Raw genomic sequence first — 25,647 nt, 5'->3', positions numbered from 1 at the left:
CTCGTTAATTCCGCTTGATCATAATAAGATAACCGGAGGATTGGCGGGAGGCCAAAAATTTGAACATTCCCAGATTCTGGCCCGGCCCCCTTGTTCCCTGTACCGCGCACCTCAGCGAACCACCGCCCACCTCTTTTCTTTTTTCCTGCTTCCGTCATCATTTTTTTCCCTCCGTCGCGACGATTCATTGCTTCTCCTAATTAACGCGACCTCGTGCCGAAGATTCATGTTGCTTCGAGGCGAGCTGTCGTTCGCTCGAAACTTGCCGTCACTCTCTCCAAACGATTTATAAATCGAAGATATCGCGATCTTGGAATAATCAAACGTGTGAATTTGTTTTTTAAAAGAGAAGAAGTTGGGTATTTGTCACTTGTGCGATGAATGAATTTTCTGCAACGAAAGGGTCTAATGTTGACCTATTTTCGTGGACAGTTCGTGTACCGCGTTAGCAGAGAGGGTTACATTAAAATCCATTGATTACACGAGACACGTGTAGCACGCTATGTTTGTAGATTTCTATCGTGCCGTTGAACTTGTTGATCGATCTCGAATCGATAGATAAGAGGCGCCGATGAAATATTGATAAGCTTCCGATCGGTGAATCGCGTACGACAGCTATTTATGAAAATTCGTAAAACTACGAAACCGCGTGGGTATCCCTTGTAAATATACGGCCGGCACAGTGTTCCGATGTTGTTACTTAACGTGTTTATTTCGGTGAGCTTCTGTAACCCTCGAGGCGTTTTTTTTACGAGGCTAATTTGTGATCTGGATGGTTCCCAAAGGCGAGTTCTGGTGACTGCGCGATACCGGGTACCCGGTATAAGAGGAATGACTAAATGGCCTGACTAACCAGTCAGGTATTCCAAAACCCGTGCCTTATTTTCACCGCTTATACAGAAGTGACACGTGAGTGACAAGGAGGGCAGGCAGTTTTTGCGGGCAGACCGCGTACGAATTCCAGCCGGTATTTTAGTGGTTTTCATCGCGACGCGATCCCAAGGGACACGGTAAATAGATCCCGCGTTCGGAACGATAAATTTACCGACGCCGCGACTTTATTTTAAACGTTCCTCGCTATTCTCGCGCCGTTGAATTCGTCAAGATACGTGTTCGCCGAGTGAACCGACCCGAGCCGATTATATCCTGACCAATAACGATACTCGTCCCGGGTCTACCTTTCCTACAGACTTCGAGCATCTCTAGAACCTTGGTAGACCACCTTTTAGAATCATCCCTTTTTAGAATCTTGAAAGATCCATGTATCGGAAGACTTTTCATTTGAATTCTTACTCTAATAAATAATTGCAATTTTGTAGAAAAGAAGTTTAGGTCTACCTTTCCTACAGACTTCGAGCATCTCTAGAACCTTGATAGACCACCTTCTAGCATCATCCCTTTCTTAGAACCTTGACAGATCCACGTATCGGAAGACTTTTCATTTGAATTCTGACTCTAATAAATACTCGCAATTTTGTAGAAGAGAAGGTTAAGAATGATAGCTATATTTTTCTATTATACAGATGCAACTATTTGTCCTTTTAGGAAGCTCGATGGTATCCAAACTTCTGGTACATCTGTTCGAAATACTGGTGTCGTTATTTTAAGCGACCGGATTTAATGACGAAAGGAATGAATCATTTGCACGGGATTACTAAGTTGCAGCTCGAGTTCCCTCTTCGAATCACTTTGAAAAGGTGCTTTTTTATCAGTTGTAAATATTATTCGTATCTTTGGGAATCTTTTTAAACTCTCTCTCTTCTTGTTTGAAAATTTATGTAGAATCAAATAACAGATATTAACGATGTTATTAAAATATTGTATTCGCTACCTGAACGAAAATTCTGACCGAAAAATGGCCAGAAATTTATGATGCACGCGTGATTTCAGGCCGAGGAGGAATCTTTTGGTCGTGAAACAATAGGTTGGCGAAACCGGGTAGACTCGATGGTTATCTTTTACGACTTTATAATGATATAACAACGTGTTATTAGACGGACAAATCGCTTCTAATAATTACAAAGTCGATGCCGGGTTCCCACGGTGATGCGACCGGCTCGGTCCGCGTTTTACGGTCACGCGAAAATATGCAAAGTGTCCCAAGAATTTCGCGCGGTGCTTGCGAAACGCGATCGCCGCCTTTGCGCCCGGCCGTCCACCGGTGCAGATTTATCCAGGTTTTCGTTCCGCGGTGATTATTCATCGGCTGATACCTCCTCGAATCGTTCCTTCGAAAACTGAAGACCGCGAAGAACTGTGTATCGTTAAGAGGAACGACGTGGATTTGATTTATGGCATGCACACGAACGCTCTTCCCTTGCTGCTTCTTTAAGATCGTCGATTTCCAACCTCCTCTCGCCTCGTTATCCTCCGGTTATTCCTTTAAAATTCTTTCTTTCCTCGCGTCGATCAGACTCTAATCCTTTTGTAAATTAATCAGAGGTGAAATTTTAATCAGAACTATTCTATTACACGCATATAAAGTCAATTAACAAACTTCAATAAGTATCTCTTCCAGTCTACCGATCAATGACACGTGAACGTTAAACGGTAACAAACTCTGAAACTTTTAATTGCCTGGTTAATGGAAACACCTTTCATCAATCCGGCGAACACAGAAGTTCGAGTCACCCCCGTCGATATTCCTCGCAGAATTATTTCCCGTCAGATTGTAACAGCGTTTCGAAAGAAAATCGTGTCTACGGTTAGCTCGGTTGCGTAAGTTGAGCGTACGAGGTAAAAAAAGGTTGAAGATTTCTACGGGATTTCTCGGTTGAAACGTGGCTGGTTGGCGTAGCAGTGTACGGCCGAACGAAACCCCTCGATCGAGCCGTGGCTCTCGACAAATGCCTCGCGGATTCGTAATTTTTGTTCTCCCCTCGACGCGAAGGGAGAGCAAGAAAGCGTACCGGGTCACGGGGGAGAGGGAGAGAGAGAGGGAGACGAACTAAGAGAGTCAGATGGGCAAGGGATGGTGAAGAAGGAAGGGAAAAGCGGGTGGTACAACGAAGGGGCCCAGCACAACGAGAACGGAGTACCGAGGAAAAGGTTGGAAAGAGAGAAAGATTGTGAGAGAGAGAGAGAGAGAGAAATGGTTTCGAGGTGGAAAAAGTGACTGAAGAGGGAGAGAAAGAGAAGAGAGGTAACTCTCCTGCGGAAAGGAGCACTCCTGCGATGAGAAGGAGCGGAGGGATGGGCCGGAGAGAAACAAGAAAAGGGTTAACGTCCTTTCGTTCGCTCCTTGCTCTCTTTTACTCTTTCTCTCTCGCTGTACTTCTCTCCGAGTCTCTCTCTCTGTCGGTACACCCTTTTCCTTTCTGCTCTCTGCTCTGTGCCCTGCCTTCCCTATCTCGCTCGCCTCTGTCTCCTCTCTTACTTACGCTCAGAGCTACGAACCTACTGTCTCCCTTTCCCTCCTCGCTCCCGCCATTTATTATTCATCGGCAAGGAAAATTTATATACGTCTTACCGTACGCCGTCATACTTAATTCTCGATTTACGATTCCGCGGCTCTCACCTTTCCCTTTTCCCTTTTTCTTTTCTCTCGGCCGGCGTTGCATGTCTGATGGCCAGTCCGATCGCCGCCTTTCTCCCTTTCGCTCTCTGACCGTACGAACACGGTTTTCCTTCGTTTTTTCTTCTCCACGCCAGCCTAAATTTCCCCCGACGACGCTTGATAATGGCCTGGTCGGACCAAGGGCTGCGCTTCTTCCTTGGATATGAATTATACATGAAACGCGTGATCTTTGGCTCAGCTTTTTTTGCTGATTCTGAAATTGTTCCGAGTTCTGGGATTTTGGAGTTGAAATCTACCGACGGCTTGCACTTTACAGAATTGAACGTACTTCGAATCGCGGTGCTCCTTTCATCGCCGATGTTTCATTCACAGCCCCGAATCACAGGGAAATATTCGTTGCGTTAAGCGTGCTAGAAACGGTCTCTGCCAGTAAACACGGTAGATCGTGGGTGAAAATAAGCACCAATTGCGACCCGGTTCCATCAATCATTCTCAAATACAAGACTCGTTGCTACACAGATTCGTTCGCGACTCCAAAACCGAGATTTATTTTATTAGCTTGTAATACTTCCTTCGCACGATGTGTCTTTTGCATCGCGTCTAATAGATTTAGGGCAGCAGCCAGGATCTAAGGGTGTCGGCGTGGGTATAGGTCAACGACAGAGGGGCGCGAAAGGGCTCGGTCGCTATGGAAACCCTGGCACTACCGTTCACTGTGGGGTGCCTCAAGTTTTTTATGGGCTGGACGATTGTCGGAGGGTCGAGACTCTAAAAATCGTTACACAGACCTAGATACTGTGCCTCTTCTCGACGCCCTCTCCTCGAGGAGGAGGAGCACCGGTTCCGCACGTTTCTCTCCCTCGACTGCAAACAATCTTGCAACCTTACACAATTACACTTTGACGTCCCCCGTCGACGAGTTCCTCGATCGTTATGCAACGATCTCGCGAGATGAGAATAAAAAATCGGATGATTCTGACCGGTGGGATTACGCTAGCAGTGTTTTCGTTGGGATTAAGGAAGAAGGGAAGTTCCTGGTTCGATAAACCACACGGATGATTCTATTTTTCGAATGTCGGTAGTTGGAAAATGAGAAAGTTGGAGATTAAAAACGAAAACGCGAGACAGGGGTGGCTGTAAAACGGAGGTATCATCGTGGCAAGAGCAGCTGCCATTCCCGTCGGTTCTTGCCGCTTTCTCGTCACGGACGGAAAGTAGCAGAGTTACGCTCGACACGCAACGACGCGACGCGACGCGACGCTCTTTCCCGTTTTATTCGTAAGGGTGGCAATGCGCTTGAAGCTCGCTGCAAATTCGCAGCCCTTCATCGTTTTACGTCCTCGTCCCTGTGGGAAGGACAGGGGATAGGCGGAATATTGCGAGCGCCGGTACTACAGAGACCGATGCGATGGGAGATCGTAGAAACCGTCGCTCGCTCGGTTGTTCGTATTTGCCCCCGGTGTTGGAAGAAAGGACGAGAGGAAAACGAGGACGGGGTGGCTTTGGTACCCTCTACGGTTCTCTAGTTAGAAAAGGGAGAGAAGGATGGATCAAGGGGAAGAACGAGAGAAACAGAGACGTCAAGTTGGTCTCGTGCTATAAAGTATTGACTGACTGTTGTACAGCGAACTATATGTACCCCACCCCTCCGGCCCTATAATACCGCCAGACTCCACTCGGCCCTCGCCTCCAGCCAGCGGGAATAATGCGACTTCCGGAATCGAGGAAATACCTTTCAGCTTTTTAAGAGCTCGATCCCGACCGAGAATCCGGGCTAAAAAGGCGAAAATAAAAAAGGAGAAACGTAACGGAGTTCGAGTGTTGATTCATTAATGTAGAAAGTCTCTCTTCGGTACAAATATCCGAGTGGCTTTTGGCGTTGATAAGGACCGGATTTAGACACCTTCCTTCAATTTAATTCCTGAATTCGTTTCTTTTTCCTATACTGTTCTGGGATTTGAAAAGAATTTACTATTTTTTTATTCGCGAATTTGTCGAGTATGAATCGCCTTGTATATTTAGCCTCGTTAAAAAATCATCGATACAATATCGCGATAGCGACTCTCGATGATCGTTGGACCGGATTCGCGGCAGGAAATGAAGCGTTTCTCTCGCGAAGAGATCGAAGCGTGCTGGTACAAACGCGGCCAGCTGGAAATTTAAATCCCGTTGGCATTAATTGCCGATGTAAATGTTAATTACCGCGGTAAATCGCGTGTGACTGGAAAAAAAAAAAAATATAAAAGTTTCACCGTGCAGGTGATCACGAGCCGACGCGACCCGCAGCACCGCGACGAGTATCGGTTTTAATGGGTTCCAGCGTTGCGGGAGAAAGACGGAGAGAGCGGACTCGCGCGCTCACCCAAACGGGATGTTCGGCCTAATTACCGCGTTTTATCAATAGGGATTCTTCCGTGCGCCGTCTAATGGAGTGTCTAGGCTGTAATCTGTAGTGGGAAGCACGTGACACAATTTCGAAGCCGGGTTCGTCGACCCACAGCTCGGTTGCGTCATTGTCGCTGACATTCTACGCGGTGGAGAGCGACGTGTCGCGGCTGTCTGCCTTCGAATTTATGACGTTACGATCCGCTCGGCGCGTTGTGGTTTACGCGCCGTCACGACGCTCCTTTCCGACGATCGTCCGACCGAAAATATTTTGAGAATTCCTCTCTCTTTTCCCCGCGAGAATTTTTCAGATACTCGGGAAACTGGTAGGAAATTAATCTAGTTTGCGTTTAATCCATTAATCATTCTTTATTATCTTGTACAATATCATACAATTTTTATATATAAAGAAAAAGAGAAATACTTGCTGAAAGAAGAAAAGAGTAAAAAATGAAGGCTATTAGTCGAAGTCAGGATTATAGGGATCAGTTGGCCCGTTTTCATAAATCCTATTAACCAGCCGACTTGGTGCGTACAGTTCAAAACATCCCGTATATCCTACCGCTGACACCGTTGTACCGTCAGACCCTCCTCCCTTTGATTTAATCCGTTCTCCCTCTTCCCTCTTTGTCACGGCCTGACGAGGAGCGAACGCAGCGACTAAGGGTGAGACAGGGACAGATAGAGGGTGCGTTGGGTAGAGTAGGGTAGGAAAATGGTGCCAAGTGCACAGTACTGGGGCATCGACCAGCAGTCGTTCGTGACGTTCGTGTGTCCGATACTCTTGGCCATTTTCCATCCTTTCATAGCTTCGATCGAATGAAACGTTGAATATCTGCGCGCTGGCTACTTTTCTACTTTTTAAACATCTTTGAAAATCCATTAATTTTCAAAATTCAAAAGAAAATCAATATTTTCCATCATTTTCTGAACGTACCTATCTGTTCGATTCGAAAATGATCTATTTTCTAACGTCGCAACGCGTTTACTAACGCACCAGTTCCTCGTTACCTGCGGAGTCGAAGGCGGCAGCCTCGTTCACGAGGGAAACAGGAACGGCGGAGACAGCAGACTAAACAAAAATAATCTCTCGCCGCGTGGTACGGTCTCGCGGTGGTTGGCACCGAGAAAAAGATGGACGCGAGTATATTTTCTGGCGCGAAGGAATCGTACGTATACGGTTGGCGAAAGAGCTACGGACGAGTCGGGGTCATTTCGTAACGCGTTATCGTCGCGTGGTTGTCTGGCCGCTTGTCGCTTTCCCGTATCTTGCGTCGCTCGATTGCGAAGTTTCGCGTTCTCCTCGATGTTCACTCGCCGTTCTTGCACGCTGAGTCGGCACACGCTCTTGATTTGCTTCCTTTCGCGACTTGTTTACCCGCTCGCCACGGCGTGACGCAGTTTCACCGCTGTATATAGAGTCAGGATGCGCGACACGAAATCCCAGCTGGCTAAATTCCGAAAATCTTCCTCGCTTATCCACATTCGTGTTTCTAAACGATCGTTCTCTGGCTTCGACGCTCGTACGTTCCACATAGACGTTCCATTTCCAATGTTTCGTTTCCTAAGACACTGGTATACGTTGGCGTGCGAGTAAAAGACACGCGCGGCGAGAATGCAGCCGGCAAAATGCCCGTCCGTGCACACCGCGTCGAATGTCTGGCCAGCGTCTGGCTGGGATCCTTGAATGAACGCCTATTTTTAAAAGGGCGCACAAACGAATAAACAAGCGGCGGATCTTTCCCGCTACCGAGAGCCGCCTCTTTCTAATCGAAACGATCGATCAACCCCTTCTGAATTACGTCCGAAGATGAAATTAGCGCGCAAGTTACGAGTATCGCGTACGCAATGAGACTCGGAAAATTTTTTTATTTTTAATTAAAAGAGAATGGACGAGGTGTGTAATCCTGAGACGATTCAGTATTTTACGAAGAAAAGAAACGTAGTGGGAGTTAATCCCAATATGTCCTCGTAACACTTCCACTCGGTCAGACTTTATCAAACGCTTCACGCACGATCGTCTCTTCAAATAAAATTCTTTGGCAAACATATAAAGAACAATTGCACGTCTGGATCGCGTCTAGAGGAGCTCCTCAATGGCGATGACGAACGAATAAAATATCCACTCACAGGTATCGCGGCTACACGGAAAGGCACGAAGTATCATGGTTGTTTTCCAGACATTATCATCCTGGCCGTTGGTCGATAAGTGTTCTCAGCCGCGGGCAGACACCGGCTAGACAGAAAAATCCTCGACACGCGTCAGGTCGTACTGGCTGATAACACGCTCGGTTCAAGGTGTTCACGTATTCGCGTGTTTCGTTCAAGATTTTTCGAATTATCTTTCTTTCGTTTATTCCACGCCTACGTGTCTCGGGACTTGTCGTCTTTATCGATTATCCCGGTCGTCGATAAATAAATCTCTCTTAATGTAACACGAGCGCACAAGTCGACTCGCGGTACGACATTCTTGCATCTGGTTTCGCGCGAGCCCAGGGGCTCTGCATAATCGCGATAATATTCCTCGCTGCTTAACATGTACGAACGACGCGTATGTTCGGGCCAGGTGAAAAATTCGAAGAAAAAAGGTAGCAGAGTCTGCGAGAAGATATCGTTGCCAATTATCCTTTCCCGCGATCCTCTATTATTTCAGTACACAACATCTGGCCGGAGCGTTTTAATTGCTCGCTCGAGGAAGCCGAGAACGCTCGGATGCAAGGATCGAGGCGGGCATTTTCTCTCCCTCTGCCACTTTCATGGGGACGTAAAGATTTTATGCGACTGTATAACGAGGGACGCTCGTAAACCTGCTCCCGTTGCTTTGTTCCCTGTTTCTTTCGCTGTAAAAGCGCGATTAGTCCGTGTATTTTCACGATCGTACGCGTTTCGTGATTGTCACGCTCCCTTCCGCGACGATTCCTAATGGAAGCCAATGGGGATTTGCAGAAGAAGAAACGAAACACGATTCTCGGATACTCGGATTGATTTTCGCAACTTTTCTCAGAGTCGAGGCAACGAAGTGCGAGAGGCAAAGAAGGAAAAATAAGAGGAGTTCGTGGAGCATAGCGAACACGTTCGCGATTATGCAGGAATGAAGGAACGAAGGGAGAGAGTGTGTACGTCTAAGACGGTAGACAGCAGGCTAGTCGAGCTTGAGAAAACTCGTTCCATGGATTTTTCTATGATTCTAGGCGAGGCCGGTTGGAAGATCCAGCCTCGACCATTACTTGTAATCATCGGAGTTGCGTGTAGCTATTAATAATGTGCATCGCCACAAAGAGGACGTCGCACTGCGATTCGTTCAACTCGATTACCCTCCCCTTTTCTCGTAGGAAAGCTGGAAAAATCGGTGGATTCGTTGAAACGACTCGTGCAGGATAAACAGGATGATTTATCGACTAATGGGAGGGAAAAAAAGCGATCGCGAACGAGAGAAATACGAGGCAGCCTTGTTTATTAAGATCCCGATCTCCATTGTCACTATTGTCACGTAAAATATCATGTTTATGATGTTGATCGTCGCGGTAGGTTGCATCGATTCATTTTTCAACCGGACATTTTTATTTATTTCCTTATCCTATTGGTCTGATATTCGAACTATCACCTTAGACTGTTAACTGGAAAAAAAAATTGTTATCGAAGGAGGCGTTTTTATTGTTTCTATTTTTGGAAGGTTAATGATTTTATTTTTCCAACGAACGGGTTACGAGGCAACAGGGGAAAACAGTTCACCAGCTCGTACTTATGTAGATTTTTTAATAGCTGTCCTATAAAATGATGACACTTTGAGAAAATTGTTTAAAAATTTATATAATAACGCGATCTATCGAGTTACCGGTGAAAATAGTATAAGAGGAATGTATAAGTACCGGCTATTACGTGTCCAACCTTCGATGGGTATAAAGAAAATTGAAAAGCAGCAAGTCGATGGTTTGCAGAAAATTCCACGATACCTTGGAGATCGCGACAACACCTTTTATGTCCCATGATTCGAGATAATCTTTATCCTCGAGAGACGTTCATTCGAATGCAGAGTGCGGCTCGCAGTCGTTCGACGGGCATAGAATAGCGATCGCATCGCCTAACGCTGATTAATAACGTCATTGACGTGGCAACAGCCTCCGCCATCATCGGTGTAACGAGGTCATAGATGATTCGGTCTAAATGGGAGCGTGGATCGAGAACGAGCAATTTCCATCGTGCATCGGAGATGGTAGAAAAATTGCGAAACCCATGAAACGCTTCGAATTCCATCTGTAATCACGATCGCCGATCATTAACGACCGATCATACATGGCAGCTCGAATGGAATTAAATAATTGAAGAAAGGAAAATGAAATTTGAAAATTAATCATTCGTATTCTTCGAATAATTAGAGTCTAATTTTCACAATGACGTTCTGACGGCAGGGAAAGAAAGGAAAATGGCTTCGGGTTGGCTAGAATGGCAGCAGTGGCGGCGTCGAGACGCGTATATGCGCATAGTAGACCTTGAGCCACTATTACCAACTGTTTATACCATGATGTAATCGTATCCTAGCCTATCCGTGGCTAGCCTAGGCTGCACCTAGAGAAATCCGCGCCGTAAATAATACTCTCGGTGTATCCGACGGAGTCTAGGTGCATTGAAATAATTTACGGCTAACCACAGTTACTTTGCATACCGCGCCAGGAACACCATACCTGGAAACGCGAGAAAATGGTGTGAATATAAAACGAGGTATAAATTTTCAATTCTAATGCTATTCCAGAAGAAAAACTTGATTCCTCTTCCTAGACTTTGAAATTGAAATCTAATATCCGCGATTAGATATTGATCGGTGATCGATGCAATTATGGTTTCAAACGATACTCATCAATATTTGCAGTCATAATTGTAATTAAGAATTAAATTCTGATATCATGATAACCAATGTAATATAACTTAATGGAATATGATATCCACTTGTTTGGAATAATGTTCCATAAGACACCAAGGTGTCTGTCATTTTTAATTATAAATTTCAGATCAGTTCAGTTAAGACGGGATTTGAACCCGGATCTTTCGTTTCATAGCTGCGTTACGACACAATAGATAGGATCATAATCTTGCACAGACATTCCGTGCTAACCTTTCAAAATACTCTGTAGATTTACCCTGCGGGTTTATCTTTATTACTCTTCATCATTACTTTTTTTCCCTTCCTTTCGCGTGTACCATCTGTGGTGAAAGAACGCGGTGCCATGTCGAGGGATCGAAGACCTCGTGTCCGAGTACGATTTCGTCCTGCACCGGTGTAGCGTGTGCAATATGCATCGAATCATTGAGGAGTACGTTCACCTCGCAAGGCCAATTGCGTTGCATTACATCGACGTCGCCCCTCTCGGCCCCTTTTAAGTTCCTCGTAGGCATTCAATTCTAAACGCCTCGTGAATAATATCGTGCGCTCGTGAATGGTCGTCACGAAACGGCCACGTGGTGGACCAAACAATGCGAAAACGCGTGAACGTTTCGTTGACGGATGATCCCGCGCGTCTCGCGACCCTCGGCGACCATCTTCTTCCGGGATAACGAGCGCGCTAAAAACCGTGGACGTGACTTTCCGGGGGTTGTTAACGGGTTAAATATTTTCATCACCGTGACACCTCTTTACGAAACGTCACCACTACAGGTTTGGAATATTTTTTCGAATACGCTTGTGGACGATCACGTTCGACAATGACTCAGCTGTACGTTGAAGTCTGTCGAGACAGAGGAACGGTAGCCCCGTAATTGCCTTATGTAAAACCACTCTATGTGTAACAGTACATCGCTTCGTCGTCCGACCAAGGACGCGCTCCTTAACAGCGGGTTAACACGTAACACTTAGCATGGTAACGTTACAAGGCGGCAACGCGTTTGCACGCGTGGGTTAGCGTCGCGTCGGTATGGACTCGTTTCCTCGTCGTATCTCGAGGCTAGAAGCTAGACGTTCCCGGAAATTGCAATCAATTTCGTGGTACCGCTGCTGGGTCCTGGTCACCCGCAATTTACAAGACACACGGTGTCCAGTCATTGATTTAAAAAAATGGAATCGTGTGTCTTGAACCGGGTCATCGGGCCTCGGCTGCCGTTATTACGCTTTGTCGTCGGTGTTACGTAAAAACTTGATCGCATTTGCATTTTCAAGCAAACACGAGCCACTGTCGCGACACGCTCGTTCTGCTTGGCACGAAGACCACGCAATACGTCACTCGTCTCGTCTCGTCTCGTCGGAGAAGCGTCTCCGCGTCTGGCGGGCTTTTTTCTCCTCGCTCGTCATTGTATGTAACAACGTTGCTCGCAATTGCACGCGCCGGTGCTGATGCACCGACGACGACGGCTGCCACTCGGTGCAGCCGCGACACCACCGCGATGCACTTTTCGATCCGTCTCTCATTAGAGGAAGTACCTTCAATTACGTTGCATTGTCCTTCGACGATGTCGCGCGTTATGATTCGCCGAGAATGCGGCGTGTTTCAGATTTTTGGTTAACGAATGTCGTATGAATGAAGCGATGTTTGTTTCACTCTGAATGGTGAACCGCGTTACTCGACCTGCTTAACCCTTTCCACTATACTGAAACTAGAAATTTGAATCTTGAAATCTGTGATCAGCTGACTGTGATAACTCCCTGCGTTAGCGAGTAATACTTCCTTGAATCGTTTGATAAACGATCGCAAGTGCTTCCTGGATGGCTGCCTAGCTTGGCAAAAGCTTTTAAAGGCCATCGCCGGGAGGAGATAGCTCGAGCACCGGTCGTTTCTAATTGTCGAGTGGAATACCGCGGAGTAGTTGGTGAAATGTAACGAGAGCACACGTCGACGACGAGTTCGGAAGCGATGCCGGAGCGGGAGGAATTAGCGTTAACGCGGCAGACAAGATGGTCACTCGGGTTAGAAGGGTGTAACGATGGACTAGCTGCCTAGACGGTTGACAGACTTGTGCTTTGCACAATAGTAGGAAGCGCTAAAAATAATTCGGCTCGGTTCCACGAGGTTCTGACCTTGGCCAGCCTCGACTCTCCCAACCTGCTGGTTCTTCATCCACCCCTGCTATTCTTCTTCTTCCCTCGGACAAGCGTTTCTTCTTCATGGGGCGACCTACCTTCTTCCTATTGACACGCAGCAGACGTCCACCCACACGCGCGATACCAATCGTTTTCTGCGAGTTAAGAATTTTTCTCCCGATACGTTTTCACCCAACAGACCCTTCGGATCCCTCTTGACACTTTTCCCTGGACGACTTGGATCGCTGCACGATGGGAAACTTCTTTTATTCCCGCCGTATCGTATTTTTCTTCGCTCGTGTTTGCTCCCCTTTCTTCCGATTGTTTTCTTTCACGATAGCTGATCTTTTTTTCCTTCCGAATGGAAGAAAGCAAGAATACCGGGCAGGGATTTGTGATTACGATTTGATTCGCTGTTTATGCTGCCAGGAGTGCGTACCAGAGGTTTCTCGATATTTATCCAGGACGATCGAGTGTCTCCCTTGGAACAGGGAACCGTGATCGAAGGTACAGTTACGTTCGGTTACATTACGTGAATTTATTCAAGGAAGACGCATCGTCGTCCAGGTATTTCTGCAGGATCGCGATCTGTACGATCACACGCGTGATCGACGTGGATGACGTACGTCGTGGAAGGCAAAGGACAGCAACCACCGGCGACGGGTCACGCGGTGATCTTCGGTGCATTCTGCACGCTCGGTTACACCGACAGATCCTTATCGACCCCATTGTTACTCCGTCTCGTTTCCTTCCCTTTGTTCTCCGCGTCTGCTCGAACGCCGACGACGCGCTTAATAAATAGATAATTACGTTGCAGAATGCGTTGCTCGCATTGTCCGTAGACTATTTTTAAACGCGACCGCGATGACTTCTCTAGTTTTCAAAGACGGCTCGGACTTTGCGCGTCCTTTGTCCGTGGACGATGGCCTCTACCTCTTTTCTTCGCTTAATCATTCGGTCTCGAACGCTTTGGGATCTGACGATAGTTTCTGATGAGATTTAATTGAAAATTAGCAAAGGGTGCATCTCGTCCCGGGGCCCGTTTACAGGACATCTCTTCGGTTACTTGGCGTCTGCGTGTCAATCGTACCGGAACTAGGCGTATTTATCAGGAACCGTGTCGTTGAAAAGCCGTATTGTATCGCATCGCATCGTATCGTATCGTATCGTGTCACGTCACGTCGCTGGACAGAAGGCACGCTCTCGTCGAGGTTGCTTTCGATAAAACGAGGCGCACTGCTAAGCTCGTTCCCCGTCGTCGCCAGATAAACTAGGAGTCTCGTTAAGATCGACGATACGACGATTTCGACGACAACCACGTCGGTGAAGAGCGATCGTTAAGGATCCCCTAACGAGGCGCCGTGCAATCGGGACAATAGAGCAGAGCCACCACCAGCCTCGTCCAGCCTCTATGAGACTACTACGTGTGCTTTGCTGCTTCGCCTTGCCCCCTTGGATCGTGCAAACGACACAGCTACCACGGTTTTCATCTTACCTCCGTTGCCTCCATTCTTCCCATCCACCTTCTGCTCCCTCGTCGCTGCCATGCCGTTGGGACCGTATTAACGAGGAAACGATGGAACTGGCAAAGCGACACGATTCCTTCTTCGAACAGCCGTTCCACAATTTCTTCTTCTCAAATCACACGATTTCCTTGCTATTTCCTTTTTCTTTCGACAGGCTTACCGGGAAAGTAGGAAAGAATCTCTGAAACTTTGAACAAGTAAGTTACACGTTACGAATCAGTGTCTAACAGAGCGAAGAAACAGAGAGGAACGAGCGAGTTGCTTTTTCTCCGCATTTCTCCGTGTAACAGCGGGAGTTCCGTGTGACCCACGCGCCGCTAAAATCCTCGAATTCCATCGGTGCCAAGCGAGACGGAAAGTCGTCCTTGGTCCGTTAGGTCTGTGCACCAGCCGTGGGCCGAAAGGTTAACCTCGAAATCAACGACGCGTGCAACAGCTTCCTCGTCTTCTATTTTCTCTGCTTTTCAACCGTTCCCCTCTTGGCTACAAGAGCCTTATGGCGACCGTTTAACGGGACCGGACATCAATTACACGCGCGATTCCGTTTGCAACCTCTTCGATCCTTCTCGTTACGCCTAGACCTAGATCGGTGCACTCCGTTTCCAGGTACTTTTTTCTATATCTATCGATACGCGATCGATATGACGATCCGTATGTTTTTCTCGACAAGGTAAACTCGAATCGATCTGCATTTCATTGGAATTAACATTGAACTTGTCGAACGGCTTCATGTAAATCAACGAACGAAACCTTAACAGCTCGTTCTCTGGTGTGGCTTTATCGTGCAACGAGCATGCCTGTTTCCCGGTTGGTATCAAAATGCAGAACGGATCACGGATTAACGAAGTTTCGCGTCGGCTTAAAAGAAAAAAAAAAAAAAAATGAATAAAAAACTACCGACAGACCCGGTTACAGGTCTGCTCGGCTACATATTCATGAGAGACTCCGTCGACAAAGGTGGATATCCTGGCCTGAGAAGTCTGGCGCGAAAGTTTTAATAATTTATAAAGAAGCTTGTACTACCTCGTTCTTCGGAGAAAATTAATTTCTGTTTCGCGGAAAGTTTCGCGTACGCAGAATCGCTGTCGAACATCGTTGCCCTATTACACGCTGCATTTATGCCGGGTACATGGTAATTGTTCATTTCTCTCTGACGAAGTTCGCGCGATCGGAACTTTCCTCTTCGGAGAAGCTGTACGCAAGCGATGAGATCGGGGGCTACCGTGAAATACAAATTAACCGGGCGTCATTTATGAAGAGGAATGCGATTCCTTTATATTTTCAAAGAAGACAGCTACATCGTGTACTTTGAAACCTGTACATTTTTATTTTAATTGATCGTTTGATTGTGCCGGAAATTAATCCGGAAAGGTTTCAGATAGATTGCATTTAGATCGTTGATAAGTTTTATAATTTAGTCTCGGCTCCTGGGTTTTAATTAAAAAAATTATTTTAATTTATGAAAACACACTGTTGATAAAAAAACAGTGATAAGTGATCTTCGACGGTGTTATGCAACGATCGTCGCCGCTCCGTTCCGGATTTCCGATTGGCGTGCAGGTGGATAACTCGCGCGAACGCTCGCGACGATGTCGTAATCGAGACACGCGGACAGTTGCGACCTTTGATACTCTTGTTGCTCACAGACAGAAAATATATGGCAATTAACCGGTGTTGTAATCCGTAAATACACGCGACCAGGCCCGATGGCCGCGACGACGATAAATGGCGAGAACTTCCGCGATTTTTGCATTTCAACCGTGACGAATGTCGCGCGGCCAGACTGCAAATACGCGTCGCGACGCGGCTCGTCGATCGAACCTGCACGCGCGCGACCGTGATCGTTCACGTTTCGCGTTCTGGCTCGATTTAAATGCGTGGTTGGGGAATAACGTCACGAACTCCCTTTTTCATTTTTTCATTTTTATTCGATGGTTTGTGGCGATGATTTTGAACGCAAGATAGAGTTAGTTTTGAACTAGTTGGTACATCTATTTAAAATTTATAATTTCTTCTTAAAAAGTATTTCGAAATTCTTCGTTTCTCGTGACGAATTGTTCAGGACGGTCCACAATATTTGACACCCCCGAGGGTCGGCTTCTATCGCGATGCATACGTGGCTGGCGGCCATGCGTCGGGCTTAAAGTGCATCCACACACACACGTGCACGGGCACACAGGGATTCCATGTCGGTTGCAGCGCAGGAGGGGCCTGGGTTTGGGGCCCGTCGCGTGTTTTTGCCCCCTGTCTGGCCCCCACTGCAGCTCATCGTTTTTTGTCTGGTGCACTGCATGCGCTGCACCTCCTGCTCCTCCGGCTTTCTTTCCTCCCTCGCCCCCCTTTGCTCCGTCGCTACTCCACAATGCACCGCGTCCACTGCATCGCCGGACTAAGTGCACGCACACACGACTACCTTCGAGTAAGCTGATCAAGAACGATATCGAATTATAAGACTCGGGGCCTTGAGATTTTTCGAATTTCGAAGCTTCCAGTCAATTTTCTATAATATCCAAGATTTTTCCATTGCAACTTCGTTAGAATTATAACAATAATTTCATCAATCCTTGTTCTTTTTCTTCCAATTTCGTATTTTTGTAATCAATAGTTGTGCGAACAATTTGAAGCACAATTTGGATAACATTTCGAATACCGATTGATCGATCTTCGATTCTCGAGTATAAATCCGTTGAATTTGGTCCCATCGCAACACGCGAGTGTGCAGGGCTAGTTCGCATGGAAGCGTGTGGCCGCGAGCAGAAGGAGGAGGTGGAGGAGGACGTCGACTCGTTGCACACGCTCTCCTCCGTTCGCTTATGATCGTCGGAGCGGCTTGGTGCAAGGGGGAAGGAAGCCCGCGAAAGATGCAACCGCTCGGTCTCTCGATGCACCTGCCGTCGTTGTCGTGCGGACGCGCCTTGTCACGCCGATTTCGTCCTGGTTCAACGCGAGAGTCAGAAGGAAAGGGAAAAAGTGTTTCTCCGCGCTCCACGGTACTTGGTTGTCGTTACCTCTGCCTGTTTTTATTCCACGATGAACGCACGCTGATTCATCCTGGCGATGGTGGAGGCTGCGGTTCGGACAATACGATCGGTCTCGACGGCCAATTTGAATAGATTTTCGCTCGCGACGCCCGGCATCGATTGGAAACGAGGCGACGCTCTAATTTTTACCGGCCTCGGTGAACGAACGCGGAATTGCTCGCACCAATGGGCGACGTTTTTTTCCTTTTTTTTTTTTTTTGAACCGGTAGGTAACTTCTCACGGTACTGATCGAACGGTGTCTGGGTCATTGTACGCATTCAAATGGGATAATTCGGAATTTGGGAAGCTTTCAGTTTATTGAAACATCTGGGAATTCTTGTAATTCAAAATTCCTTGTCATCTTTATTTTAGCATTGATTTTTCAATGTCACCGTTTTCCTTTTCCACTGGAAAGCTGTCAGATTGAAGCAGAGAAAAGATCAAATATTCTCGCTTGCGTGGCCATTAAAATCCACTTTAGAAATCCCTTGATTCGATCTTGCCCTTCGAACTCTCTTCAACCTTCTTCCATGCCGGGCCGAACAAAGAGCAACGAAACGAACGCTTCTCTCAAACAGAATCCCTCCAACGTCTGTCCAATTTTTATTCCGACTGAATCAAGTCGGAGCGGTGATACATAAATCGTCCTCGTGGAAGAGGATCAGCCTCGTGATCGAGTCTGTCGCCATGTCAGAGGACCTCGAAGCCGAGGTAGATGGCCCTTGCTACCTGAACCTGCGTCTCCACTGACGAATTTCAAATTGAAATTCAATACGATTCGAACTTTCAATGCGAATTCTTCCCTTATCTCAGAAGGTTATAGAGCGCTAATTGTCCCTTGAAAGGTTGTCTGATCTACTCTAGACAGTATTTGAGTTTAGTGCAAGAAACGAAGGGTGCAAGATAGGTGTCGCAGAACTGCAGTAGCGTCGGTGAAAAGAGTAGTGTCATAAAATGTTTGCGAACTTGTTGCGAACATGTTTGCCAGTGAATACGCACCTTGACAGTCCGTTTCGTGTACGGACGGCTAGAAAGAGAGGTGAAGAGGAGAGGGGCCGCCTGAGGGATCGGGATAATATGCCGCGATTCTGGCCTGTATACCATATACACAGCCTTGTCCGTCCCTTCTCTGTTCGAAGTCTCGTGGCCGGCATACAGGATCTGGCAACACCAACAGTTGGCTCGCGCGCAGTCACGAAGGCCGTCTTTCAAAACCTCTTCAGGGAAATCTCTGGCCGCTAGGAAAAAAAGCGTGCTCGCCTTTGATCGCACACGCTCGTCCGGGATGCCAAGCGTTCCTCCCCGAAACACACGGAAGCGAAACTCCTGGGTCGGGCACGCTCAACCCTCCGATTCCCCTAACTTAAATTCTACTAATTTTCTGCTGTTAGTAAAACGAGACTATTATATGGTAATGAAAAAGATGTAAAATTAGTTTCGTCATCGTCGAGTTCCATTTATTCAGACGACTTGACCTCAACGGTGAGTCGAGACATTTAAGTTAGGTGTAAGGACTTTTCGTCCTTTCAGGTATCGCCGAGACGCCAGACATCCTAACCGCTCTGTCAAATATTGACACGAGGAATGTTTAGCGACCTATACAGCTTGCTTGGACGACACAGGAGCCAAACTTGTCCAGGACACGACCTTACCTTCCCCGTGGAATCGTGCGGCGAACGAAAGCCACGGATTCGCTTTCGACGTTCAAACACGTCAAGATTCGGGGTGTGGCGGTTAATAACGATAAAGTTGATGTCTGACGTGGAATGAACGTTAAACGAAACGTGCGTGAGCAGACACGCGAGTAATATTTTGGGGGAATCGATGGAGTTTCTCGTTGGAAACGAGAAGATTCGAACAAATTGACTTTTAGAAGTTCACAATAGAAATAGTAAATTAATATTACACGGATCACTTTTCTTATTATAGAATTAATTAATTCTTCAGATAGTGAAGCATTTGAGAACTAATAACTTTCTTCTGAAAAGCTATAACTCTTCTTTCGATTGGATGTGTATCATTTCCAAAAATCTATCCGTGAATTTCTTCTTCGAAGCGATGAAAGATTTCGCCGGCTCTCGAGTTGCCGGAGTCCTTTGTCCACGACGAAGCGACTGGTGCGCGACCGTTTCGACAAACCTCGAGCCAGGGTCAGGGACCTCTTTTCGCCCTTTCCTGTCTGTTTTTTTCGTCGCCGTTGTTAGCGTCTCGACGTGACCAACGGGGCCACAGGGTGCACCGTCGCGACTCGTAGAGCGTTTAACGAGCGTTGGGTGACGAGCGGCTGAAACCGTTGAACCGGCGATGATGAACGTTGATAAGGTTTTATGGTCGTGTCTCATCCTGTCCCACCAATCGTTGCCTCCTGCACACACAAACACTCTCTTACCTCTTTGACCACACGGCAACTTGTAAGCCTGCGACGATGCTCGCCTGTTTTTGCCCTCTCTTGCCTATCCAAGGAGTAAAAAGGGGATGATTTTTTGTTGATTCGATAAATTAACCCTTTACATTCAGAAGGATGATTATTCAGTTCCGAGGATATCAGTTTAGAAGTTCTCGTTACGACGACGTAAAGGGAAAGAGAATACTCGCTAAAGAGAACTCGGTTCGACGAGGCTGAAAGTACGAGAACGAATTCCCTTCAGAAGGATTCAAACTGCGAGCGCTCGACTCGCAGCGGGACCGCTTTTCACCGGCGTCGTTCGCGCGGCAATGCACGAACGTATCGACTAACTTCCTGTTTCCAGTCAATTTCGTACGTGATGCGTGAAAAAGACCCGAGGCACCAACTTCGGGACGAGTTTCCCTCCTCGGGGACGGGGCCCTTCGCGTCCCTTTCCCCTCCTGAAAGTGTACGAGCCCGGAAAATTTCTTATAGTTGCGCCACCGACGCGACGTCTCGAACTCCTCGTCTCGTACTGAAAATTTCCCGAAATTGTATTTCAAGCGTAACTTCCTCGCTCGTTCTATACCTCCGTTGATTTTCAATCGTTAAGAAAACCGTTTTAATATTTTCATTTTTCGTAGAGAAAAGGTATTCGAAATCATTCGATTGGATGGTATTTTAATACAATAATTTTTAATGTAAAATTACAGATCACAATATTGTTATTTTGAAAATGATATTAAAAGGAGACGTTGAATTTTTGTTGACAGTGAGCGCGACTAGCTATATAGTGTCAGCGGTGCTCGTCCTGATAGTCGGGGCACTGGTGGGTGTCCTGGCGACGGTATCGCATCATCTTCATCATCGTCGGCTGCTACTGCACGAGCCGGCCACCGCCTCGATCTTGCATCACCATCGGCATCATCATCATCGTCATCATCATCATCATCATCGAGAGGAGCTGCCAGCGTCGCATCAACGACGTCTCCTATTGCAGGATCACCATCGTCATCCTGGCACACCGGTGAGTGATTCGTTTTAATTATTAGAACACTTACGATCAGTAATTAATCAAGTGGCAATAGGCGTTGAATAATTTCACGGTTTAAACCATAATTTGCAGAAAACGATAAATATTTAATTGGTAATCTTGAGAAATTTTCACTTACTGTCTACCTCGTTAATAAAGCGATAATTAGCTACTTTGCTAATTCGCAGTACGTGTTTATAAATAGAAAAATTGCAGATCGCAAAGTTTAAGATTTTATCCTGTAAAAAATTTGCAATTTCAATTACACATTTTTTTACCCCCCTCATAAGGGTAATAAACATATCAGTTTCGTTGATAAGGTGTTAATTAACTTTACTTGCTGCAAAGTTAGGAAATTGAATAATTTCGCCCGTTAAGGTATAAATTGTGAGCGGGTGGTTTCTGAATTGCAAATACAGATGTTATCCAGTAAAAAAATTTGCAATTTCCATTGCAAAATTAGCACGTCCGCGGGAAGGGTAATAAACGCGTCAGTCATGTTGATAAGGTGCTAATTAGTATTGCTTGCTGCAGAGTTATATGATTGAATAATTTCTCGGCAAATGTTAAGATGTAAATTACGGATGAGAGTAGATTTTAGGTTGAAATTTCTACGTACACACGTATATTTCCACCCTCGAGTCAAGTGCGATAATTGGAAAATGCAGAGTCGCGTTTTCGTGGCATTTCCTTCGTACTTCGGTTCGAGCGGGCGCATTAACCAGAAAGCATTCGCTGCTTTCCTAGCTTGGCATTTCATCGCGTATCTCGTCGGTGATTCTCGAATATCGCGAGCGATCACCATTTTCGCTGCAGACGATAGGGAGAAGAGGAAGCGCGATTTCCCATCTGACGGAGGTGCTTGCGGACAACGTCGTCGACCTTCGACGAGATTATTATGCGATTCGTGGAACGTCGAAGGCTGTCTGGAAAAAAGCTGTCTGATATCTAATCTTGGTCGGGATGGTAGCAGTGCAGCTGCGTCTATCTAACCCACATGTTTTCCTCCTCGGCACCCGTTGCTGCGCGCTGTCTGGAAAAGCAGACCGCGTTTCTCGCGCCCACGTTCCTTTCCTTTCTTTTCTTTTCTTCCTTCCTCTTCTATTGTTGCTCCATCTCGATCGAGTTCCTGTGATTTTTCTCCCTTCGCTTTTCCTCGCACCGTCTTTCACTAGCTTTCCCTGAAAGATTTATTTCTGCCTAGGGCAGACGGTGAACACCGATAATGTTGCTGTTTTAGTATCTTCAATTATTCCTTTGCACTAACATTTGGGATTAAAGATAGTTTTATGAATATACGTAGCATACGTGGTTGATCATTAAAGTAGTAACCTCAGTTAAGGGAGGGAAGGTATGAAATTTTAATTGGATATTCCTGATCGATGCTATGTTATTGATCCCGATTGCCTCAGTAGAGGAGGACATCTGTAGTCAGACGCGTTAAAATATTAATCAAGGATATGATCATCAAATTTTCAAATACATGCTTACAGTTTGTTGTTATTAGATTTTTGGGAATACGAATGATACGAAGAATTTCATAAAATAAGGAACATTGATAGGTTTATCGAAAGTAGGAAAGAACAAAGAGCAGCGTAAAATAGAATCGATCCTGTTAATTTCTCATTCCCAATTCATTCCATTTCGAATCGATCCACTTTGTCTTTCGAGATGCTCAATTAAGTCTCCTCCATGATGCACATAATAGCTCTGAATCCATACGTTTTCAATGCAAGCTTATCACCGCTGTCTCCAATAATAATAAAAATCGCGGGGGAGGGGGATGAAAAATATGATCGTCACAGTACAGGTATCCCAATCACTCGAGGCTGTTGTTCTCATCGATATCTACCGTTTCCATCGCTCCTCTTTATTCAGCATAGTCTCGGTTTCCTCTTTCGTTTTTCTCCCCTTTTCGTTCCTTTTTTCCTTTTCCTTTTGTTCCACCTTTTCAACCGGGGTTCGATGCGACTTTCCTCTTCTCCTATTTTCCGCGACGCGCACCGACCACCGTGCATCGTCGTGCCGGTGCCGGTCCTTCTTCTATCTCGAGGAGAGAAGGCGGACGGACGGTCCTTCTCGCCGCTTCCACAAAAGATTTATTTCCAGCAGACGCGACAAGGTCTGATAGCATCAGCGTCGGAAACACGGAACGAGAGAAACGGAAAGACGAACGGATAGAGAGGGAATGTCCCTGATTCGATTTGTCTCGCGCTACGACGTGCTTATGGCCCTGACGTCGGACTTCCGGAACACAGGACGTATTGTTTGCCTCCGAGGACGTCGTCGCAGACGTTATCGATCTGTTCACAGGTTCAACTTACCCGCGGACGTGTGCGACCGTGTCTAAATAGAAATTAGTCGATAAATTTTCCACCGAACACGCCAGCCGAATGGTCATCCTTTAGTCTTAAAATCCGTCCATCTCGAACGATTTCCTTTGCTCGAGATTTCGCGACTTCTCGAAAAGAAATAATTAGGCAGGTGTTTCTCTTTGAAGAAATTGTGAAGAAATTAGAAGGTCGAAGGTTCACCCTCGAATTACTTCAAATAAATTAAACAGAGAAAATTCATCTAATTTATTGACAGAGGATAAAGTCAATAAAGAAAAAGACAATCGAATTTCGTATAACTTGCTCGTCAAATTCGTCTCACGACATTCTCGAAAAAAGAAGGCTCTCGGTTAATTCGATAATCATCCACGAAAAAGCAAACACGGGGTTCACCATGATGATTCACCCTCGAGGAAGAAACAATTTATGTACTTCTTTCGCAAAACCGTGCACGGACTCGCGACACAATTTCACGGGATGTCTATTGCAAGGGCGTTGCAGGAAATACAAGTTCGAAAGGGGTGAAGGGTGGTTTACGGCTCGGAGCAGAATTGTTCGGAGAACCGGTCGGGCAACGGTGTTGCAACTTGAACAGACCGTGGACGAAGGAAGGTAGAAGGGTGGTCCGTGATCTAATTTGCAATGCAATCTAGAATAACAATGGTCCGCGCCGCGAGTGACGATGCTGTGAAACGAGGAAAGGGGGTGGACTTCGACAGGGCTTGCGACCACCGAGTTCCTCAAGTACCCTGGCCTTCGTTGTATCCGGTTCAGGGTTGAGCGACGAGATTTAACAGAATCCAAGGGAAAATTGTAGACGAAGAATTCTATTGATTTGCAAATATCTAGGATTTGAAGGGATTGAAATTAGAGAGAAAGGGTGGATGTTCGTTTCGCCATTCACTAGATAAAGGATTGAAAAGTTGATCGTATTAGATAGAGAAACATGCAAAATTATCGATGAAAGCGTAGAGAGACGTTCACTTTTACTTTCACCGAAAGAAAAGTACCACGAAACCGAATCTACTTATAAGGGGAACTACCCAAGTGTTACACTCACTTATTAATGAAACTTTGCCAGCTTGTAGAGCTCGCCGAGCTGAACACGCCTATACCCCCTTTTGGAGCAGACGGCTAATTGTTTAAAAGATATTAACAATTACAGTTAGTTACTCCTTACATTCTGAAGTATGACAAATTCACACATACAACTCGCAATCTAGAGATCCACGGTTCAAATCCTTAGTTCCCAACAATTTTTTTTTTTTAATGATAATTTGTCTCTTTTTGAATAACTGTTACATAAAAATTATCATAAAAAAAAAAAAAATTTGGGAACCAAGGATTTGAACCGAGAACCTTCAGATTGCGAATCATGGATCCGCTCCGTGGTTAAACACATGATTCGCAATCTAAAGGTCCTCGGTTCAAATCCTTAGTTCCCAACTTTTTTAAAATTTTTTTTTATGATAATTTTTATGTAACAGTTGTTCAAAAAGTGAAATTATTATTAAAAAAAAAAAATTGTTGGGAACCAAGGATTTGAACCGGGGATCTCTAGATTGCTAGTTGTATGTGTGAGTCTGTCATACTTTTCAATGTAAGTAGTAATTAACTTTAATTATTAATATCTTTTAAACAATTAGCCGTCTGTCCACAAAACGGGGTATAGACGTGTTCAGCTCGACGAGCTCTACAAGCTGGCAAAGTTTCATTAATAAGTGAGTGTAACACTTGGATAGTTCTCCGTATTAGACATTTCTTACGTGTATCCCGAGGGATCTCGTTCCTCATAGAAAAACGCAGAAAGGATATGATTGGTAATCGATATCGATTGACAGGTATCCTATCCGCGCGACGCGACGGCTTTATTTCCGCTCGCGGATGGACGATGCTCCACAAGAGCTGTCGGACTTAAGGGCTCGTTCGTAGGTGTGCATCCGACGTCGATATCGTCGACGTGTAGGTGGAAAATGGAATTTTCGAGTGTTCGTCTGCTACGTGACCCGAATTCACCGGTGATCCTCTGCGATTCTCTTATTTCCTCGTGCTACGCTTCGAGCCGTCTCGCGAGTAGAAGATGCTCGACACGTGGACGAGAAAGGTCGGATTTCGTTGCAGACCAACGCTCAGCTTCCGTCGAGAATCGGGAATCCTACCCACGTGGCCTGTGCTTTTCTTTCTTTTCTTCTTTTCGTTCTTTGCAATTTCTTTTCCTATTTATCTATCTATTTTTTAAACTTGTATTCGCTTTGAACTTCCAAAAGCAATTTTTGTACTACTTTTTTTTTTGATAATTATTCTCGATCCCATTTGGCACAGATTTCGATGAAAATCTTGTCGCTTTTTATCCCTGCTCTTTTTTTCCGATTACTTATTCCGATCGGATAATCGTTGATTTATTTGGTCGTGGAAGTCGAGAGCAGATCGCATGGTCGGC

The 25,647-nt window shown here is 45.9% G+C and overlaps 1 protein-coding gene across 1 annotated transcript in view; it reads left to right on the top strand.

The window, feature by feature from the left end:
- LOC114878276 (lateral signaling target protein 2 homolog) overlaps window positions 1–25,647 on the top strand; it is an 80,948-nt gene that overhangs the window by 3,017 nt on the left and 52,284 nt on the right. The window contains exon 2 of the mRNA XM_029191887.2: window positions 20,615–20,868. Within this exon, the coding sequence (XP_029047720.1) occupies window positions 20,615–20,868 (254 nt within the window). The remainder of the gene's footprint in view (window positions 1–20,614; window positions 20,869–25,647) is intronic.

Source organism: Osmia bicornis, chromosome 6 (assembly GCF_907164935.1).
Source record: "Osmia bicornis bicornis chromosome 6, iOsmBic2.1, whole genome shotgun sequence".
Lineage (NCBI taxonomy): Eukaryota > Metazoa > Arthropoda > Insecta > Hymenoptera > Megachilidae > Osmia > Osmia bicornis.
The sequence above is the reverse complement of the archived record's forward strand: the minus strand, read 5'-3'. Positions and strand labels throughout refer to the sequence as shown.